The sequence below is a fragment of the Bombus pascuorum genome, chromosome 8 (genome assembly GCF_905332965.1).
Source record: "Bombus pascuorum chromosome 8, iyBomPasc1.1, whole genome shotgun sequence".
Lineage (NCBI taxonomy): Eukaryota > Metazoa > Arthropoda > Insecta > Hymenoptera > Apidae > Bombus > Bombus pascuorum.
Genome location: NC_083495.1, coordinates 7,476,397 through 7,495,452, shown reverse-complemented (window position 1 = coordinate 7,495,452; position 19,056 = coordinate 7,476,397). Strand labels below are relative to the sequence as shown.

The 19,056-nt window shown below is 29.2% G+C and overlaps 2 protein-coding genes across 4 annotated transcripts in view; one reads left to right on the top strand and one right to left on the bottom strand.

The window, feature by feature from the left end:
- The window catches only part of LOC132910017 (FAST kinase domain-containing protein 4), a 135,463-nt gene extending 116,666 nt beyond the window's left edge, over positions 1-18,797 (top strand). The window contains exons 2-11 of one of the 2 annotated variants that reach the window (XM_060965373.1): positions 16,202-16,352; positions 16,422-16,560; positions 16,666-17,052; positions 17,132-17,281; positions 17,363-17,617; positions 17,743-17,887; positions 17,961-18,047; positions 18,117-18,275; positions 18,346-18,421; positions 18,524-18,797. In XM_060965373.1, the coding sequence (XP_060821356.1) occupies positions 16,432-16,560; positions 16,666-17,052; positions 17,132-17,281; positions 17,363-17,617; positions 17,743-17,887; positions 17,961-18,047; positions 18,117-18,275; positions 18,346-18,421; positions 18,524-18,743 (1,608 nt within the window). In that variant the 5' untranslated portion in view covers positions 16,202-16,352; positions 16,422-16,431 and the 3' untranslated portion in view covers positions 18,744-18,797. Of the gene's footprint in view, positions 1-16,201; positions 16,353-16,421; positions 16,561-16,649; positions 17,053-17,131; positions 17,282-17,362; positions 17,618-17,742; positions 17,888-17,960; positions 18,048-18,116; positions 18,276-18,345; positions 18,422-18,523 lie in introns of those variants that run through there. The other variant, XM_060965374.1, reaches the window with a different exon arrangement.
- Positions 192-12,733, bottom strand: LOC132909462 (synaptic vesicle glycoprotein 2C-like). Of its 2 annotated transcripts, XM_060964318.1 has the most exons (10): positions 12,554-12,733; positions 7,033-7,089; positions 6,521-6,682; positions 5,075-5,237; positions 4,611-4,732; positions 4,108-4,346; positions 2,657-2,841; positions 1,841-2,154; positions 1,267-1,554; positions 192-1,151 (listed from the first exon to the last, which is right to left on the bottom strand). In XM_060964318.1, exons 1-10 carry the CDS (start codon positions 12,588-12,590, stop codon positions 1,108-1,110), a joined length of 1,611 nt encoding a protein of 536 aa, XP_060820301.1. In that variant the 5' UTR covers positions 12,591-12,733; the 3' UTR covers positions 192-1,107. The 2 variants fall into 2 exon arrangements, with proteins under 2 accessions (XP_060820301.1, XP_060820302.1); XM_060964319.1 differs by lacking the exon at positions 7,033-7,089.
- Positions 18,798-19,056: the final 259 nt, after the last annotated feature.

Below are 19,056 nucleotides of genomic sequence, written 5' to 3'. Positions count from 1 at the left end.
TTATTACTATCACGAAACTCTAAACGATTTTACATGTTATATGTTTGAAATCATTTTACGTCATTTTACGCGCTACAATCTGGGAAATACCATGAATGAATTTTCTATTTTCTAGACGCGTATGTCCTTTTACTCGAATAAACAGGAAAATGTAGGATGGAAAAGGATTGATATAGAAATACAACGAGTGATAAATTGTTTAAAAAATTTAAACTCCTCTCGCATCTATTCTTCATTGATCTTTCATTTACTCGTACAACACATTTTCATATGTACATGATTATAACACACTTCACTCGTACAGACAAAACACGCATACATTGTAACACTAGACAATACTACGCTATCTTTTGTAATAGGAATAATAAACTTCGAGTTTAAAAACGTTGTCCCAAATTAGAAAAGTTTCACTTCTTCCTATACATTTTCAATTTCTATTTAGACATAATTAATATTCAAGTACGGTAATTATAAATTCGTGGAAACGACTGTCAAGTATCAATTATCTTTAACAACGTCGTTCCTTGCTCCTTTGATTATAAACTAATGACATTTAATGACGTAAATGTGAGCTTCTTACACTTGGAGGAGAAGATATCTTAAAAGACGTTGTTAAAAGAAATTCGAATAACTCAATCTCCACTTCTTCTAACTTCTTCTGAAGAAACGATAACGGAGAATGAACAATATATTAATACTAGCAGTCATAAAAGTATTATTTATGCAAATAACATTAATTACGATTATAATAATGAAGAAGAATGAACTGATAAAATACTATCCGTGTAACGTAATCGCACAATTATTTAAATATTCGTTCGAATGATGTCCGTGCGAATTGGAAAAGTCTACAGTTCAGAGAAAGACAGTTCGACGACACTTTGTATAAAAATAATAGCTACAAACACGAACTATAGTCTATAGTTTATGCATAATTGAACGTCGGATGAAATCAAGGCAAACTGTCTTTCATTGATGTTTTAAAAAAAATACTGGCTTTGCGTATACAAAGGGTGTAATTTGTTGGAATGTACAAAATGATCAAATGTTACATGTTGTAATAAGCGTATTATTCACGTCTTTTCTCATTCCTTTACTGGGAAATGTTCAACTCTTTTTCTGTGGAAGAATCAACGCCAACAATCCTCCAACTGAAAGTAATCGAACGTTAATTATTATTAATCAAACTTGATTTGGTATAAGGAAAAAGGGCAAATGAGCAAAGGAACTGTGGACAAGTTGAAAGGAATAAAAACGTTTACTTACAAACCACTATACTGCCGACCAAAAAGATTGGCACCTCGCAGCTGATGTCGAGCAACATTCCAAAGGCTAAATTGCTGGCGATCGCGCCAATTCTGCCAAAACAGGTCATCATACAAATCGCAACGGCGCCTACATGCGTCGGAAATATGTCAACCACTATGCTACTGATAACGAAATTTGCTGTGACTATCATCAACGAGAACATGCAGCTCACTATTAGAATTTGCAAGGAGGACTCGACGAAGTATATCGCGAAGCCAAACATTCCAGCTAACAACATGGTTGTTACTGAAACAGAAAGGAATTGTGCAATTTTTAAATGAAACCTTGAGGGTTTATAATACGTTTGTAGTATAAGTAATACAATGAATACTTATGGAAGATTTTAAAATTATTCTCGCTGTAAGGAAAGTTAGTTAAGATGAAAAGAAAATAAAAAAATGATCAATTCTTTAATTTCTATCACTTTGTTGTTTTATAGATAATTGCGTAAGCGTTTCTGTAAAAAAAATTCTCACACGCTTTTCCCATTTAATTCACCAAATTCGTTCCAATGCAAATATTTCAAATTTACCTGGAATTGTTCGTCGGCCAACACGATTTGCCAAATATCCAGATACGATGTTGCCAAGCAAGCAAAATGCGTTGATCGTCAATGAATTGATGAAAACCATCTCGTCCATGTTAGAAGAACAATCAGTCTCAGTCGTCGAGTTAATTAAAACGTTCGTTGAATTAAGCGAAATATTTGACGCTGGCGTGACAGCAGCTTGCAGATCACTTTCTTGGATTAGTTTACAAACGCTTACACTTCGATTGGGATGTAAGTGTTGGTAGCTTTCAAAACGATTGAACAGCTCTGGTAACCATAAACCGAATCCATAGTATCTGAAAAATTGTAAGATGAATTTTATTTAGTAAAGGATATAATGACGTAATTGATCAATTAAAAAATTCTTAGACAATTTATTGAGTAGATTAAGATATCGAATCCATCGAGCAAATTAAATTAAATTATACAGGGAATTCCACAGGTTTCTATACAAATATTTAATATATACATTTTTCTTGATTTTTATGTTAATTGGCGTGAGAATCGTCTATTTAATCCGAAAATCAAATGAGAAGACGTTCTATTAATATGGAATTGATTAACAATATATCCAATCTGAAAATTACTTTTTTCTTACTGGAAATAATGTAATTTTTTGATATTATTCGTATTTCTCTGTTTCTATCTATAAAATATGAGAATATACAATACTATGACGAGTATTTTGTATTACAAAATTGTAGCAAATATCACAAGTACATTAAAATTGTTAACGGGCTAGAATTTAATTAAAGTGTGGCAAGATTGTATCCGCGATATGATTTATGAACAGCTTACCCGCACATATTCGCAAAGTAAATAGTCCAACAGAGAAGCGCGTATTTCAAAAGTGGCGGTGATGCAAGCGAACGCATCTGTTGCCAAATATTTTTCAGCAATTCCATTAGTACTCTGGACGCGGAGAAAGATGTATTATTAACATTATTAATATTCATCGTATCATCGGACAACAAGACTTTTACCTGAAACACAAGTACAACATCGTTAGATACGAATTTATTCTCTTCGTCATATTTTTACATATACATGGGTTTTCAGCTACAGGTGTCAGGAAACACAACGAGTGATTCTTGAAGCTGAAATAAAACGAAGATCAATAATAAAAAAGACTGCGTTTTCGGCGTTGGTTTTTAGTTATTGACAATTAAAAAAATCGGCTAAAATGCCCCTGCACGCGAGCAAACCTCCTTACACGAACAAAAGGAGGTCAGCCTAAGAAGCGGGGCGCACAGTGATCCTCAATCTCAATGACACATGGGCGGTAGCTTACCTCGTACAGGTTGTAGAGAAGAAGACCATCGTATTCAGAAATTTTATTGCGATATTTTTCGGCGTATAAACGTCGCGCTTTTGCGCTGTTACCGTCTGCCGCGCCGTAACAAATGTACGTGTCCGAAAGTTCTCTAAATGTATATATTTTATAATAAATATGGCTACAATATAAATACTGCTACACTGCATACAACACTCACAACGCACACAACATGCTCAGTATATACTCAACACATTACGGTAACTTAAGATTTTCAGTTCTGTGAAAGTTTTTCATCGATTGTCGAAACGATTCTGTTCATTCAAAACTGTTCTACTCTCTTGCTTCAAGATGTGCAAAACATGGAAATGTAGTTATGGGGAGTTCATTCTGAACTCTTTGCCAATGCTTTCACCTTCTTTGTATAACTCGGAATTATCCAGCTACAGTCATAAAATTTGAGAAGTTCTTTTTAAAAACAGGGATATGGTATTGAGGAAGCGAACAGACTGTGCACCAAAAGTGTTTTAAGAAAGCGCAAACCTAACTTGCACAATCTTCAAGCTTCACACAGCTATAGTTTTGTTCTTGATTTTCGCCTTATTTCGGCTTCAAGAATCACCCCTTAAATTTTCTGACACCTGTAGCCGAACACCTTGTATGTTTGATATTCTCCACTTTGATAACGAAATAAAATTAAAAAATTAAAAATCACAATGTATGTACTTTAAATAGCCGTAGTAATTTTGACAAGAATATTTGTCAATAATATTGCCTTAAATTACAAAATAGGCGATACTTAAAAAAAATAGAAATTGAACAATTGAAAGATTAATTTATCAATTGTTAATTTTGTTGATAGCAAATGTGATGGCGATGCTGATTCAATAGCGTCTGTGCTTTCCATTGCAATTTTTACTATTCGGTATGGGTAGTATTGTTAATTTCAAAATTATTAAGTTGCATCGATGCTTACGGGATAGTCTTCCTCGTTACGGCCAGTGTTTATCGCGTAGATTTTTCGTAAAATTGCCAGTGCTTCGTCCGTTTTTCCCTGAGAGACCAAAAATTTCGGACTTTCAGGGTATCTGGTCGCGATCAAAGTTACCATTAACGTTGGTATTCCAATAATAGCCAGAAAGAGTCGCCAAGAATTATACAACATGCCATTGAATCGAAGGGATATTGGCAGCGGTATGATAATCCAAGCCAAACCTAACAAACAGAAAAAGTCCTTATATAGTTCCATAATAATTTCTATGTGTAACATATTTAAAAAATATTATTATCAAATTATTCTAAATATTTTATCAGTGTTCTGTCAATTAGATTATCACGTACCAATATTATTAACTAAAAACTTTAATATTAAATTTATTAGTTAATTATTTAATTTTATTTATTATCATTATAATTATTTATTATTTAAATAGTAGTACTAGTAAATAAGTGTTTTACAAGATTGTAAACGATTCTTACCAGGCAATATCAACCACGATAGGGTCCAGAAAAATCCTACGTAACAAATAGTTTTTACTCTATGCTTCGCTGCGTGGAATTCACCAAGATACGTATAGACTAGAGAACCAGGAGCACCCATGCTAAAGCCAAAGAGTAATCGTTAAAAAATAATATACATAAATTATAATAAATAATTTTAATATATAACACAAAATCCTTTTTGCAAGTTTGTGCTACTTATTACGAACACGCGACTTGTGTAAAAGTCGTATTAATTTTACGAAGCGATTACAAAAATTCATATATTATCGAGATTGCAAGGAATAATACAAAATAACGAAAGATATATTGTAGATTGAAATAAGCTTTAAGTTCGTATTTCTTTTTTTTCGAGGTTTTATTATATGTGAAAATACGCACGATCTTATGGACTGACTAGATATATAATGTGATATTTATTACATAATATGTAATATACTTACAAGAATCCACTGAGTGCTCTGAAAATTAACAGCACTTTAAAGCTTTGAGAGAAACTTCCTCCAATTGACAAAATACTGTCACTTAATAAAGTAAGGAGGAGAATATATCTCCTTCCGTAGGCATCTGCAAATACTCCCCAGAAAAGGGAACTTACAACTCCGCCTAATGAAAGAAAATATCAGGTTAAATTAAATGTGAACTAAATACTAATAAATACCATAGCAATATCATTACAATATTATGATGATATCAACATGATTCTATCTTTTTACAGTTTGTAGTTTAGAGGATATAAATTGACAAATAAGAAAAACAATGTTACATTATACTTTACACTAGTTCTTCCTATAAGTTAACTTTTCGCAGTAAGTTTGTTTTAATATTCAATTGAACGATAGAATACAATTTTTTCGATAATTCATATCGTAGGTATTTTCTTTTCAAAAAACAATTCAAATTTCGTATTTTTGAATGTCCTAGATCATGTAACAACTTTTATCTTCGACGAATACTATATGCAAGGAAAAATTAATCGACTGTAGTCGTACAAACTACGAGTGGGACGTTATATAAAAAACTGCTCTTCAACTTTCCTAATGAAATAAGTGCTATCTAACGTGTCTAATATATTGCAATAAATGTACATAGGTAGTTGGGATATCGTAGTATTTTTATGTTCCTACTAAATAATTTGAGCATCTTTTTACTATTGTACTTAGCAATTACATTTTGTTGCATTATAAATAACATAATCATTTTATACATCCAGTAGATCATAAAATATTTTATTTCCAAGTATTATCGATGATACTTTAGTTTTTCTGAATTGAATTCCAACTGAATTCGAATTAAATTTCCAACTTGTGGAAATACTGAAAACCTAATTAGAATGAATGAGACTAATGATAAATAACGAATAATGCAATTGGATAGAATTAAACAATCGTAATTACTTTACTTTTCGATTTTACTTAATCCATTGCTAAAGAAAACGAAGACGTTTTTAATTATATTTTTCCAATGTGAATGCTATACATTTTAATTATTCGCGTAAGGGATCAAATTTCGTTTTCCAATAAAACAAAGCTGTTACGAATAAACATAGGACGAACAAAAACCTTTATGCCAAACGATCAGTAGCTTGTAACTTCTTCAATTCTCATTTCACTATATTGCACAAATTATACGAAAGAATTTGAAGTTTCTTTTATATATTCGAATAATTTAAAAAAATTAAATAATTTTTAAATCATGCGTAGGTGCGTTTGCACTTCTTTTGTTTTTACAAGTTCCGAAGCTTCCGGGTTTCAACGACACGTTTAAAAAAAACATTATCGACAGACTTCACACCCGGAAGATTAGAAACACGGAAATAGACCTAATGGCCGTATGTTTGTTTTTGACACGCGCATTCTTAAAATAAAAATACATGATTGCGTTGATACCTAAGAGAAAGGCGACGTTCAGAAGACCTTTTTGTTCAGAACTCAAATCGAGATCACATTCTGCGGATGGTAAAATGTACGCGTTTATTCCGTTCTGACAACCAACGCAGAGGAACATTGCTCCACAGAGTAATACGAAGCCATAGTGGAATTTTCCGTACCCTAAAACCGTAAATTAAATTTCCCATTACTTTTTTTGCCGTTTGAAGTCGTCAAATTAATTAAATACCAACATGACGTTGCGTATTTGCTCGTATAATTAACTGTATATAAATCTAGAAGTTCTCAGAATTGAAGGATTAATACACTGTGAATGTAGAAATTGTAGAAAATGTAGGATTATAGAAAATTAATTACAATAGAGTATATTAATAATTTCTGGTTACAGTGTTATTATTTGAATTTGTATTAAAAATCCGTGTATATCGTTTTAATGAACGTAAGTGAATAACAGAGTAAATGGAAAATAATAAAAATTGAAGCAACAGAGAAACAAAAAGAATAATTCGTACCACACAGTTTGATGGCTTTTTCGAAATCTGCAGCGCTTTCCTTGCCTGCATTGTTTTCTGAACAAACAAAAAACACATACGTAGATTAGACATTTATATTAAAAGAATTTAGTACAAAATAAATATATGTAGTATATAATGTTGTATATATTGGGAATATTTTAGTTATATTAAATACGTTAGTTTTTAAAAAATATTTTTATGAATTAACTATCCAGCTATAATTGTTAAATTTTATGTATATTTGAGAAAATAGCTACAATTTAATATTTCCATATAAATTAATTCTGTAGTGGCAATATTTAAATTATACCAGTTTAATGATCACCTTCGATTTAAGTCGCTATAACGAATATCGAGAACATACGTTCCATATCGATGCTATGACAATCATTATTTTCATACAAATGTTATATAAACTTATGATTTACTATTACGTGAATAGGACACGGTCTCCAAGTTATATATTCACAACTGATCCAACTAACAATTGTGCAAATATTATATCTTATTATTTGATTATTTATATTGTTACTGTTAAATATACAGTATAAGCACATGTGTTAAAAAAGATAATGATATTAATAGAAGGAATATTTATTTTTAACATAAACTGTTTTAAGAGTTACTTTGATTATTTTCCTTCCTTTTTTCTAAAAGTGTTATAATACAATTATACACGATTTATCACAAACTGGGCTATTTTTTAAAATATTAATTAAGAAGAGAAAGTTATAGGAAAGAGAAAATCTTTTCTTTATCTTCACTGGAAAGATAGATTTTAATAGAGAAATCTGTGTTCTCAGATATTAAATCACATTCTCAAAGATATTTACAAAAGCTTAGAGCTTTAAAACAAAATCTTCTAGATAAATACGGATTCTATATACATTTCATTTATTTACCTCGATCTTCGAAAAAAAATATATTTGTATCGTTTCTCCACTTAGCCTTCCAATTAAAGTCGATATTGTGTAAGGTGAAATTTATCATACACAAAGCGGAATATCGCCAAACAGAATTCTTGACATTCTACAGGGTCGTTTTTAATTACCATTAGCACAATCAAGATAGTGACAGCAGCAATTGATGGTAAATGCACAGTAAATGAAGTCCATTAAATTTGTCTTTACGAAAGGTCGACATAACTTTAGCTGTAAAAGTATCTTCAGATAAGACTGAACGACAGCTAGTACATTACATGTTTTATAAAAATTATTAATCGTAAGAAAAGGGAATTTTTATCCTGTTAAACAGAATACTTGAGTACAATTTATTCGACTCTATGTTTAATATAAAATAATCGAAGGTAAATAAAGTAAATCAAACGTAGAAAAGATTTAAAAGAATTTTTTAATAATTTTATTGACATACACGAATCACGTTTTCCAATTTTTCTGGATAGAAATACGTGAATCAATAAAGTCACGTCACGCGCAATTTAGCTTATGATAAATATAGTAAATAACAAACAGACTGTCGAAAATAATTGTAAGATCTCGTGCTTGGGAAACGAGCCAAATACCAGAAAGGAGGACAGCTGTATACTTAACCTGCATACAGTTTTGCTAAATAGTTAGTACTATTATTAAGTATGTTGACATCTGATATCTGTTTAGTAACAATGTATATAGGTACTGTAAATAATTCTCTAAATTAGTTATGATATTTGATTAAATTTTCTAACTCACCTGTATAGCATATATCTATCGATCAATTATCATATCAATACCGTCAGCCTAAAATTAAATTAATTTTATCGAACAGTTGTTTATCTAACAATTGTATATCTAACAATTTTAAAATCGAACATTCCTTTAACGTAGCAAATTTGCACATCTTTCTCTTTGCACGTTTATTGGAATATTTGTTTAAACCTTCTTCGTCTTTCTTTGAATCTTTAAGAAACTAACTTTGGGCGTTGGTCGTTGCTACTACGATGGCGCATGCTTTTCCATTCGCATAACAATAAATTCCGTTCGCTCCTGCTTTTTCATCCTTTGGTGATCACAAGACGAATCGAAAACACGTATCCGTTTTCTGTCCATTGTATAAAAGTCCACTTCGCAAATAGCTAATTTCAAGAACGAACAATGCAACTGTGTTAACATTTCTATATTAGATCATCTCTTAACCGCTTGATAACAATGGTAAGTCACGTTGCAAACCTCGTGGAAACAGTAAGATCTATATCTGTCATAATCTTCTACGAAAATATGTACGTGCATCCTTATCCGTTCTTCGTACACTCGCATTAATTAATAAACAATTCGTTAAGATAACACCAACGATCGCTTGTTGACGAAAAATTATTGACGAGGAAGATTTCAGAGAATTTATGATTATTCTCTTATGAGGATTTTCAAACCGCGAAAACAATTCTAATTAAATTTCTATTAAACATGTTATTCGATATCGATGAATAGATCGAGCGCGAGTGTCCTGATAAAAGAAAAAAAGTTGTATGAAGAAATGTGGCTTTGTACAAATATTTTTCAGCAATCAGCCAGCTTAGAAATCGAATCAACGAAGTGACGTAAATCGATCGATTGCTAATATAAACGGCAGATAAAATGGTAATGAAAAGGAGTAATTATATTCTAACATTTCCTTTATTATACACCTGTGGCATATTCAAATACGACGGATATGTCTGCAGATCGACCCCCTGTACTTTTTGACAAAGACACGAACAAACAGCAGGTTTGGATCGAAATTATAGCAACAAAGGTTGAAGGAAGTAATTATTGTGACTTCAACAATAATTACTCTGATGTTGTTTCGCTTGATTATACCGCTATACAGGAACATGGCTTTTATGCAGCAAATACGAAACGAAACCAATTTGATTTGTCGTAAATAGATACAGTACCGTTGGCCATAACTATTATTGGCCGTGAATTTGTTAGAAAAATCGGACACATTTTACTTTATTTAGCGTTTTACATTTACAAAGCGTATGCCAATGTAGTGGCAGATTTATAAGAAAATAACTGAAAAGTAGAAGCAGTAGACAGCATCCAATTTTTTTTTTTTTTATCGGATATCGATAATCGTAATTATCCTAACACTCGTAATAGGCGTAAATGAAAAACCATACACTTAAGAAAAATGTAACTATCGTTAAATGGAAAATGGTCGCTACGAAGATCTAACGTTTTTGAGGAGCAAAGCGAAACGATACGATTGAAGTACTGTGCTTGAAGTACTTGAAACATTGTGCTGGAAATTTGAAATCTGTGTGTGACACAACTTGTTAAATATTTCGCATACGTATGACGTTTTGTTTCAATAATATCGATTCGATAATTCGATATTTATTTCAGAGAATAGTTTAGTACGTTCGAGAAGAAAATTTCTTCTTTATCAAATTCAAGTTTCTTCGAAAGACACGTAGTTCGGTTAAAGAATCTCTGGCTAAGAGGATATCGAATCTTTCATAACTCATTCTTTGCATTTTTAAACGATAACAATTAAACGAAATACATAATTATCTAAATACAGGTGAAAAACGAATAGTAATGTTAGCTATGTAATTTAACAAAATGATGAACTTTTAAAAAATGATGAACCTTGATGATGTACAGTATAACATCTACACAGCAGTTAAAAAAGTTTCACGATTTTGATAATGTTTTCATCGATGATGCATGACGTTCAATCGTGCGTCTTTTCATCAACAATACCTATCGTTGACGTAAGAAAGCACAGTCGATGAATGACGTAGGTAACCCTGGTATCGTATAATACGATACATTAAAAGTATAATGTTTGATTATGGAATTTAATTTATTCTACGTAAATTTGTTTTTATGGGCAGAATTGTTTTAACTGTAGATTATCATTTTACTGTTTAGTAACGATACAGACGAACAAACGATGACGCAAAAGGGCATTACGCTCTCAAAAATAACGTTCACGCGTATTTTTCACTAATATTGGCAAATTCGCTGAAATGCAACATTTTCGATTGTTTACGAGAGACGTTTGGCAATTTCGAATGTTTTAAGTAAATCAGGTCAATCAAAAAGTTGTCCTTTAAAAAAGAACTGACAATCATAAGCCTTTTAATAATACAATATTATAGCAATTATTTCATAATAATTACACAATTTTCCAAACAGCCTTAAACAATTTCCAAATCGTATCGTAACCAAAAATAAGATATCGATTATCAATATGCTTTAACATTTGATATTTATCGGCATTTTAAATATTTCATAATCAAAATAATAAACTCGGACACGATTTTTGGTTTGTAAATATAATTTATTAGCAAGTACCTTTGGAGTTTTCCATCTTATCGAATTTGATTTCGAACACTCGAAATCATTTTTATATCTCCTATACCTGCAAAGAGCCTATTGCTCTCTCTCTTTCTATCTCTTTTGTAGTCATAAAACTTTTCTAAGTAATCTTTTCGTAGCACTGCAAACTGTTTTAACGAGATATTAATAAAAATAATAACATTACATAAAAATCGTGAAGTAAATTTCATACAAAATTTTAACTCTTGAAATAATTATCCTTCAAAGCAACGGCTATATCTACTTTTTGTTTTCATTATGATATTTCCTATTATTATGAGCTTGCTGGCGTAGTACCAGTGGCATATATAAGCGATTCTTCGGATCCGATTAAAATCTAATTAATCTTAAGATATCACAGTCATCGTTATACGTTGAAAGAAAAAAAGCCGGGAAGATGGATTGTTTAAAAATTATTTTTAGCATACGCATATTATCTTTGCTTAATATTTATGCTAAATTATTTTGATCCTACGTTATTAAAATTCTATACTATGATAGCCTCGTCATAAATGATCTCGCACGTGAGAACCTCTTTTTCAATGTAGAACGATCACAATAATCGTAACCATTATAAAATCATGCAGGAAGAAAATCGAAGAAGTCAACATTTATTTAAATCTAGATAGAATATCGTACTACTAAATAATCTGCAAATTAGAAATGCTACTTTCTGTTATTCACATAAAAACTCAATAAACTCAATAAGAGAATGATTCGACGATTTTAAACGTGAAGCATTTTTAATAAAAACAAAATCCAAACAACGTTGGAGAAATTTAAAAGAACGATAAATTATTTGAAAATTTCGTGAAAACCTAAATATTTAAAAATTTCTCGAATCAAACGTTCACCGAATAGTTTAGATAAATCATACTCTGGACATCGCTATACTTATTATATCTTCTTTCAATCAGTTTCATATTTATAAATTACTCAAATCTCCGTCCAAAAATCATCTTGGATAAACTACAATATACACGACAAATGATACTGTATTTTATAATATTAAAAGATTCAAATGAGGAAATAACCAATTACCGTATTAATTATATCCTATCAAATCACCGAATAAAACCCTATAAAAAATCATTGTCAACGAACGTATCTCAACATCGTTCCGATAAAGTCAAAGAAGAGTAAAAGAAAAAAATAAATAAAATGACCTATCTTACTAGAAAATGAAAATAGAAAAATTGGTAGGAAATACTTACCCACTATATAGGACAAGGAGGCAACCTGATTAACCATAGTGATTAAGCTTGCAACGGCTAGAACACTGGTCTTCTTTCTTGTCAAACAGCGAGCAAAGACTGCCGTTGAAAGCAGACAGAATCTTATGTGTTACCCTCTGTAGCGCGGATGGAAAACGTTCGCGCGATCCACGGCCGCGTCTCTTTAAATATTGTCATGCGCTTGTACGATCGGCCAGGGTCGAATCCCCGCGCGATTCGCCAAGCCGAAAATCGTCTCCCCTACCTTTCGCGCCGGTGAACCTCCACGTGCAAAACTGATTTTCCATTTGTTGTACCGCCTGTTCGCATCGTCAGTGACGCACATTGCGTTTCGGGATTTCGAAGACGAAACTCTTCGTGTATACGCAATTCGCAATCGTTCGTGAAAATGCGTAAACGTAAAAAGAGATTTAACTTTCAAGGAAATTATATTCGCGATACAAAGTATTCATCTTTCTTAATCAATCTTCGAATCAATCTTCATTCTCATTTTCGTGCATATTTACGACTAATGGTACGTTAGTGAAATTTAAAAGAAATCTATTAAATAATAAATAAAATATAAAATTTATTTTAGTTGCAATTCATTTGATAATTATCGCTTCAATGAACAAGTAAATGATAGCAATTAGGTTTGTAGGAGCTTTAGCTTTACGAAGCTTTGGAATATGTATAAATACCGCGGTAAAAGTTGCAATATTTAGTTTGCTTCAGAGTTAGGAACTATATGTCGATTAACAGGTGTTTATCTTGTTCAAATACATACTTAAGAATTACGTTTATATAATTAGAATTTTTTTCATAACTGTAATTACGTAATTTGAGTTACTATTAAGGACTTAAAGACTCTTGTGCGAAAGCTAAACAGTGTCGATATCATAGAACAAAGGATAGATATTGATGAAAGTACATAATAAAAATGTTCTTTGTTGCATTATTACAATTATAATTACGTTAGTATATCATAATTTTACAAGTGATACATAGTTGTTATATTAGCGTTAAATTTAAATTGGTGTGTAATGTTAGACTAATATAACATAGTGTGTGCATACAATATAAAAGTAGTAAGATATTAATATTCAGTAATTTAATATTGGTATAATTCGATACATTTAACGAAAACAATTTGTCAATTACATTGCAACAGATAGATAAATATGTGATATTTTATAATACTTTTTTTTCACCATTCCAATCAATTGTGGTTTTTGCAACAAATTTTTTATGTAGCAAACTAATCCTCCTAACTTCTCAAAATATTCCAAGTCTTTCGATCCAATTTTAAGCAAATTATTCAGTTTCAAAGGCTGTTGCGACAGTTTTAGAAGTCACCGTACTTACATACGATATTTCCAGTGCATAACATCGCATGTTTGTTCGTCATCTTACGCGTCGGCCTTTCTTTAATTTTGTAAATTCAAAATTGCAAAATCATCATACAAATCGTTTAAAACATCTGGAAAATTGTCATCCGAATAAATTTACTGTTTGCGATTATGGACAAAGAGAAACTCGGAAGAAATATTGTAGGATCACGTAGTAACGAGAACGATTCTGTACAATCGTTACGAGAAATTTTCAATGTATACACAACTAACATAAAGCTAAAAGGTGTACTTTTCAAATTTTCGTTACTGGCTCAGATAAAAAAGTCGTAAGAAGTGATCTTTACCATTTTCTTTGGGATTTCGAACAACAGAAATTTTTTCAAAAATTTTTTACACGTCGTTCAGAAAGCTAATCCTTTTAACTACTCGGAACGATTCAAGTCGTTCGATCAAATTTAAAAGCAGATATTTTGCTTTAAAGACCGTACTAATACTTATGTTCCCAATTGTATATTAATACGTATGTATAATTATAATTATAACTGAAAGTCGACATGTAAAGCCAATTCTGAGATAAGATTTCCAATTTTGATTGGCATCAGCAATTACATATGTCCTTTAACACAAATGTGAAGATTGGTAATAATGTTTGTGTTGGGTGCGGTTGTGTTGGGTTGGGTTTGCGATTAGGAATGAATCGATATAAGTAGGTACTGTTTTACTGTCGCGCCTTCACTATGATGGAAGAATATGTCAGTAAGAAAACGAACAAAATGACATATTCTTTAAGTATTATTTTTATCATGAGTACTACAAATATATTAATCCACGATGGAATAAACTGCAACTAGTACGTATTTAAATATTGATTACAAGTATAAGTGCCTTCATTATCTCATAATTATTCTAATCAATGATTATATGATTTAAAAAATTTAATAAATTAAATATCTCTGAAATTAAAAATAATTAATATTTAATCAAGAAATGGGTATCAAATAAGATATTTTCAAAAAATATTTAAATCTTATTATAATTAAACATCGTTTATTTTTCCGCTTTATTTTTTGTATAATTTTTATAACTTATCATGATAAGATCATCAAAATATCATAATTGGTAAAAAGAATGAATGTATATATTTTGATATATACTTTTTGTGTTTAAATTATATATGAAAGAATAAATTAATGTATAAAGAAGAACGAATCTGGGATAGGTGTTTAGAAGAGTAAAACAAAAAAGTTACTAAATTTAGTTTGTAATTGCATGTCTCGCTAAATTTCTTAATGGTGAAGTTTTAATAAACTTTTAATAAAGTGAGATTATATAAAATGAATATTATATTTATATAGTAGATATATTTCCGTATATATATATATATATATATATAATGTTTGATACTACTAGTAATGTTTCAATTTGGCGCAAATGGCCTAGTAGAAAGTTCAATTATAGTAGATGTTTCCTCTTCCGTCTAACCTAGATACTTGTATTATTACGTAATTAAAAATTTTAGTGAAGAAGAAAGAAAAACGCTATGAATTCTTATATTCACTAGATGATGTAATTAGAGAAGACATATTTTTTAATGTAATGTAAATGAATTTTATTAAAATATCTGAATGAAACTTATAATAAATTTCTAGTAATATAATTTAAAGCAAAAAGATACAGGAGATTATTTAATTTAAAGAGAAAAAACCTATGAAAGATTGAAAATAGTTCTTTTGATAACATCAGGTAATACAAAATTCATATATAATAAAGTTATATATATAAAATAGGTTAGAGTAACGCATGTTTCAATGGTAAAACAGTACATTTCATCGTTATATTTCAAATGAGATAAATATATTATTTCAATATATTTTATAAAAGTATTACGTAAAAATTTCCTAACAGTAACCACTATTGTATAGTAACTTATAGAGCATCGTTCTTATATAAACAATACTATCAAATAATATTAAGAAACTAATTTTTTGTTATCATCTTTAATCAATTATAGCATACTTATAATTTATAAGATTCTTCTTTAAATAAAATGTACAGTGTTAACAATGTCAATTAATTTTCTAAATTACTTTATTCATACTACAAATATACAATTCTTGCACACTGTCATTAAAACAGTACATCAGTAAAACAAATCCTCTTCAATCATATTGAGGTAAGAAAAACGTAATGCACCAATAGAATTAAATTATGTAATAAATTGTATTTTTTCCGTTCTTGAATATAAAAGTGACAGACGACGCTATCATAAAATTCTTTTATCAATGGTTAAGACTAGAATCTAACCTCATTATGAGGAGTTTCTTGATTTTTACAATTTAAAAAGTTTAATATAATAATTTTAGTTTCTTCTTAAGTTATACTTTTGTAAATAAAGTAGGTGTGACATTTAGACTTCGCTAATAACAATCTTTAAATAAAATTAATAGGTATGTGTTGATTCATACTATTTATCTCAATATGTTTATTCTTTATAATTATATGAATTAATATTGCAGTGTTACAAAAATGCTGCAATTTAATACGGCAGCTTTTATAATAGCAACCAGGTATACTTCTCGATTTTTATGGCGTTTAAATGCATCATTAAGTACAAATACAGCAGCAATAGTCTCTGAGTCTAAGGTTGCTGTTAAGGTAAAATTTTATGTTTTTTAATAGAACTCTGTAATTACACACTTATTTTATATTTGAGAAATAATATCTTACCTTACTAACAAAATAAGTGTTGATTTGTTAAAGCTTGATAACCAAATAGAGAAAATGATATCAAATATTAAGATAGTTGATAAACAGCACTTGACATTTGATAAATTAAAAATACAATTGTGTAATGATTTAAATATAATACCAGTAATTAATAAAAAGATTAAAGAAGCACAAAGTGTACAAGAAATACTAGATATTGTGAGAACATCTTCTATGCCTCAACATGATGTTATACAAATTCTCAAAAGTATTTCGATTTGGGCACAGAATAATAAGAAAAGTAATTCAAGTACCAAAATAAATAATAGTTCTGTACAAAGTCAAACAGAAGATAACAAGAAAACATTGGAAAATTCTGTGATTAATATTGAAGATAATTTTTCTGACTACTATAATCTTTCAACGTCTGCAATGATCAAGGTAAAAAGGTAAAATAACTTCTCTTTAATTTTATTATATATATATATATATGTGTATATATATTTGTTATTTTATGCAGAACATAAATAAATTAGCACAAGCAGGTGACAGAAATGTGAAACTTCTAAATTATTTCTTTAAAAATATTGTTGAATATCATGAATTACTGAATACAAGAGCATGTTCAAGTCTAATGTTTAGTATGAGCACTTTAAATTACTCTGATCAGGTAAGGCCAAAAATAATATTTACTTTAAGATGAAAACTAATAATTAAAAGATATATAAAACCAGACTAAAATTTATTTTAGAGATTACTTAAAAAAATTTGTCAAGATTTCATGAAGAGTAAAAATGTTCCTGGTAATAAAACTGATATTGGAACAGTAATATCTATGTTAAAATCTATGGCACTTATCAGATATAAAAATGAGGTATTTTTAAATCAGCTATGTGATGAATTTATTAAATCCAAATTAAAGTATAGCAACACAGTAATTGAAAACATTTTACAATCATTTGCAACATTAGGTTATCATTCTCAATATGTAAATGACATCATAAAGGTATGTACCATAAGAAACCTTAAGACAATTATACTTATTTATTGCTTTGAATTTTCACTCATTTGATGAATACATTTTTCAACCAAAAGAAGTTAAAATGCACTAACATATAATTTTATAATTAGAAATATTTCCAAAATTTCGAGCTTAAGAAATTTGGATACTCTACCAGATTAAATATTATATGGTGTTTTGCTGTATTCAATACATTGCAAAACAAACATGCTGAATCTGTATTAGATGAAAAGTTCGTTTCAGAAATGTTCTTTGGTTAGTATTTATGATTACAATGAAGGATTTATTTACATTGATAATAAATTTATGTTTAATATTTATTATATAGGTATAGAAAACAACAAAAAATTATCCCATCAGTTAAAATTATTAAATATCAATGGATATGCACGATATGCACTCAACAATTATTCTGGTAAAGTAGAATGTATATTTGGTAAAAAGGTATAAGTTAATTGACATATATTTTAACCAATATGTTTAGGACCTTTTTTGAATGATAAGATAGTATCATGTATAGTAAGCAAACGTTCAAAACAAAAAGAAGCGTATGTTCAAGCACTGGAAGTTACATTAAAAAAGATGTTGCCATCTACATCTCATTTCAAAATGAATATAAATACCAAAATGGGATTTCTTTTAGGTATTTAAAAAAATATTTCATGATGTATATTCATTAAAAATTAATATATTATACTTAAATAACATTATAGATGCTGAAATATGCTTGGACCGCAAGTATAATTTTATTAGTATAGATAGTAATAGTCAAAATGAAATTTTCATTAAGTAAGTATGAAAAGGAAATTGGAATAATATGTAAATGTAAATTTCAATATAATAGTATATTTAAGAATCATAAACTAAATGACATACTTAATCCATTTTCAGGATAGCTATATTATTAGTTGATTATTATGACATGTGTCTAGGAGATACAGATTATCAAGGATTAATTAAATTGCAGAGTCATTTATTGAAATGTAAAAATTATGAAGTATTAATTATACCTCACCAACATTTTGGTATAGAAGATAAAATTGAAAAGCGTATAAATTATTTAAGACATCAGACGTTGCAAATATTCCGGGAAAAAACGAATAATAATTAAATATGATTTCATATTGTGTAATATTTGATAAATAAAAAAGTTATTGGATGTAATTATGCTTATAGTTTACATTACTTTTATTTATTAATATTACTCTTATTTCGTTATTTATTAATTTGATTAATTATCTATTTCCTCGATTTCAAATTTTTTTTAGCATAAAAATTATGTAATATAATATACATATTTTTAAAATATATACATATATACATTTCTTTTGTGTAAATAAAATATATTATTTAATCGTAAAACTTCTATTAATCAAGCTTATTAATATTCTTCATTATTAACTGTATAATTGTACTAAATCATA

What these genes read in the sequence shown, in the direction of transcription:
- LOC132909462 (XM_060964318.1), bottom strand. Translation starts at nt 12,590, where the DNA reads ATGGTTAATCAGGTTGCCTCCTTGTCCTATATAGTGG. An exon ending in AGAGCACTCAGTGGATTCTT is followed by an intron (nt 4,733 to 5,074) that starts GTAAGTATATTA and finishes CTTTGGCTTTAG; the next exon opens with CATGGGTGCTCCTGGTTCTC. An exon ending in TGGCCGACGAACAATTCCAG is followed by an intron (nt 1,555 to 1,840) that starts GTAAATTTGAAA and finishes TTTCTGTTTCAG; the next exon opens with TAACAACCATGTTGTTAGCT.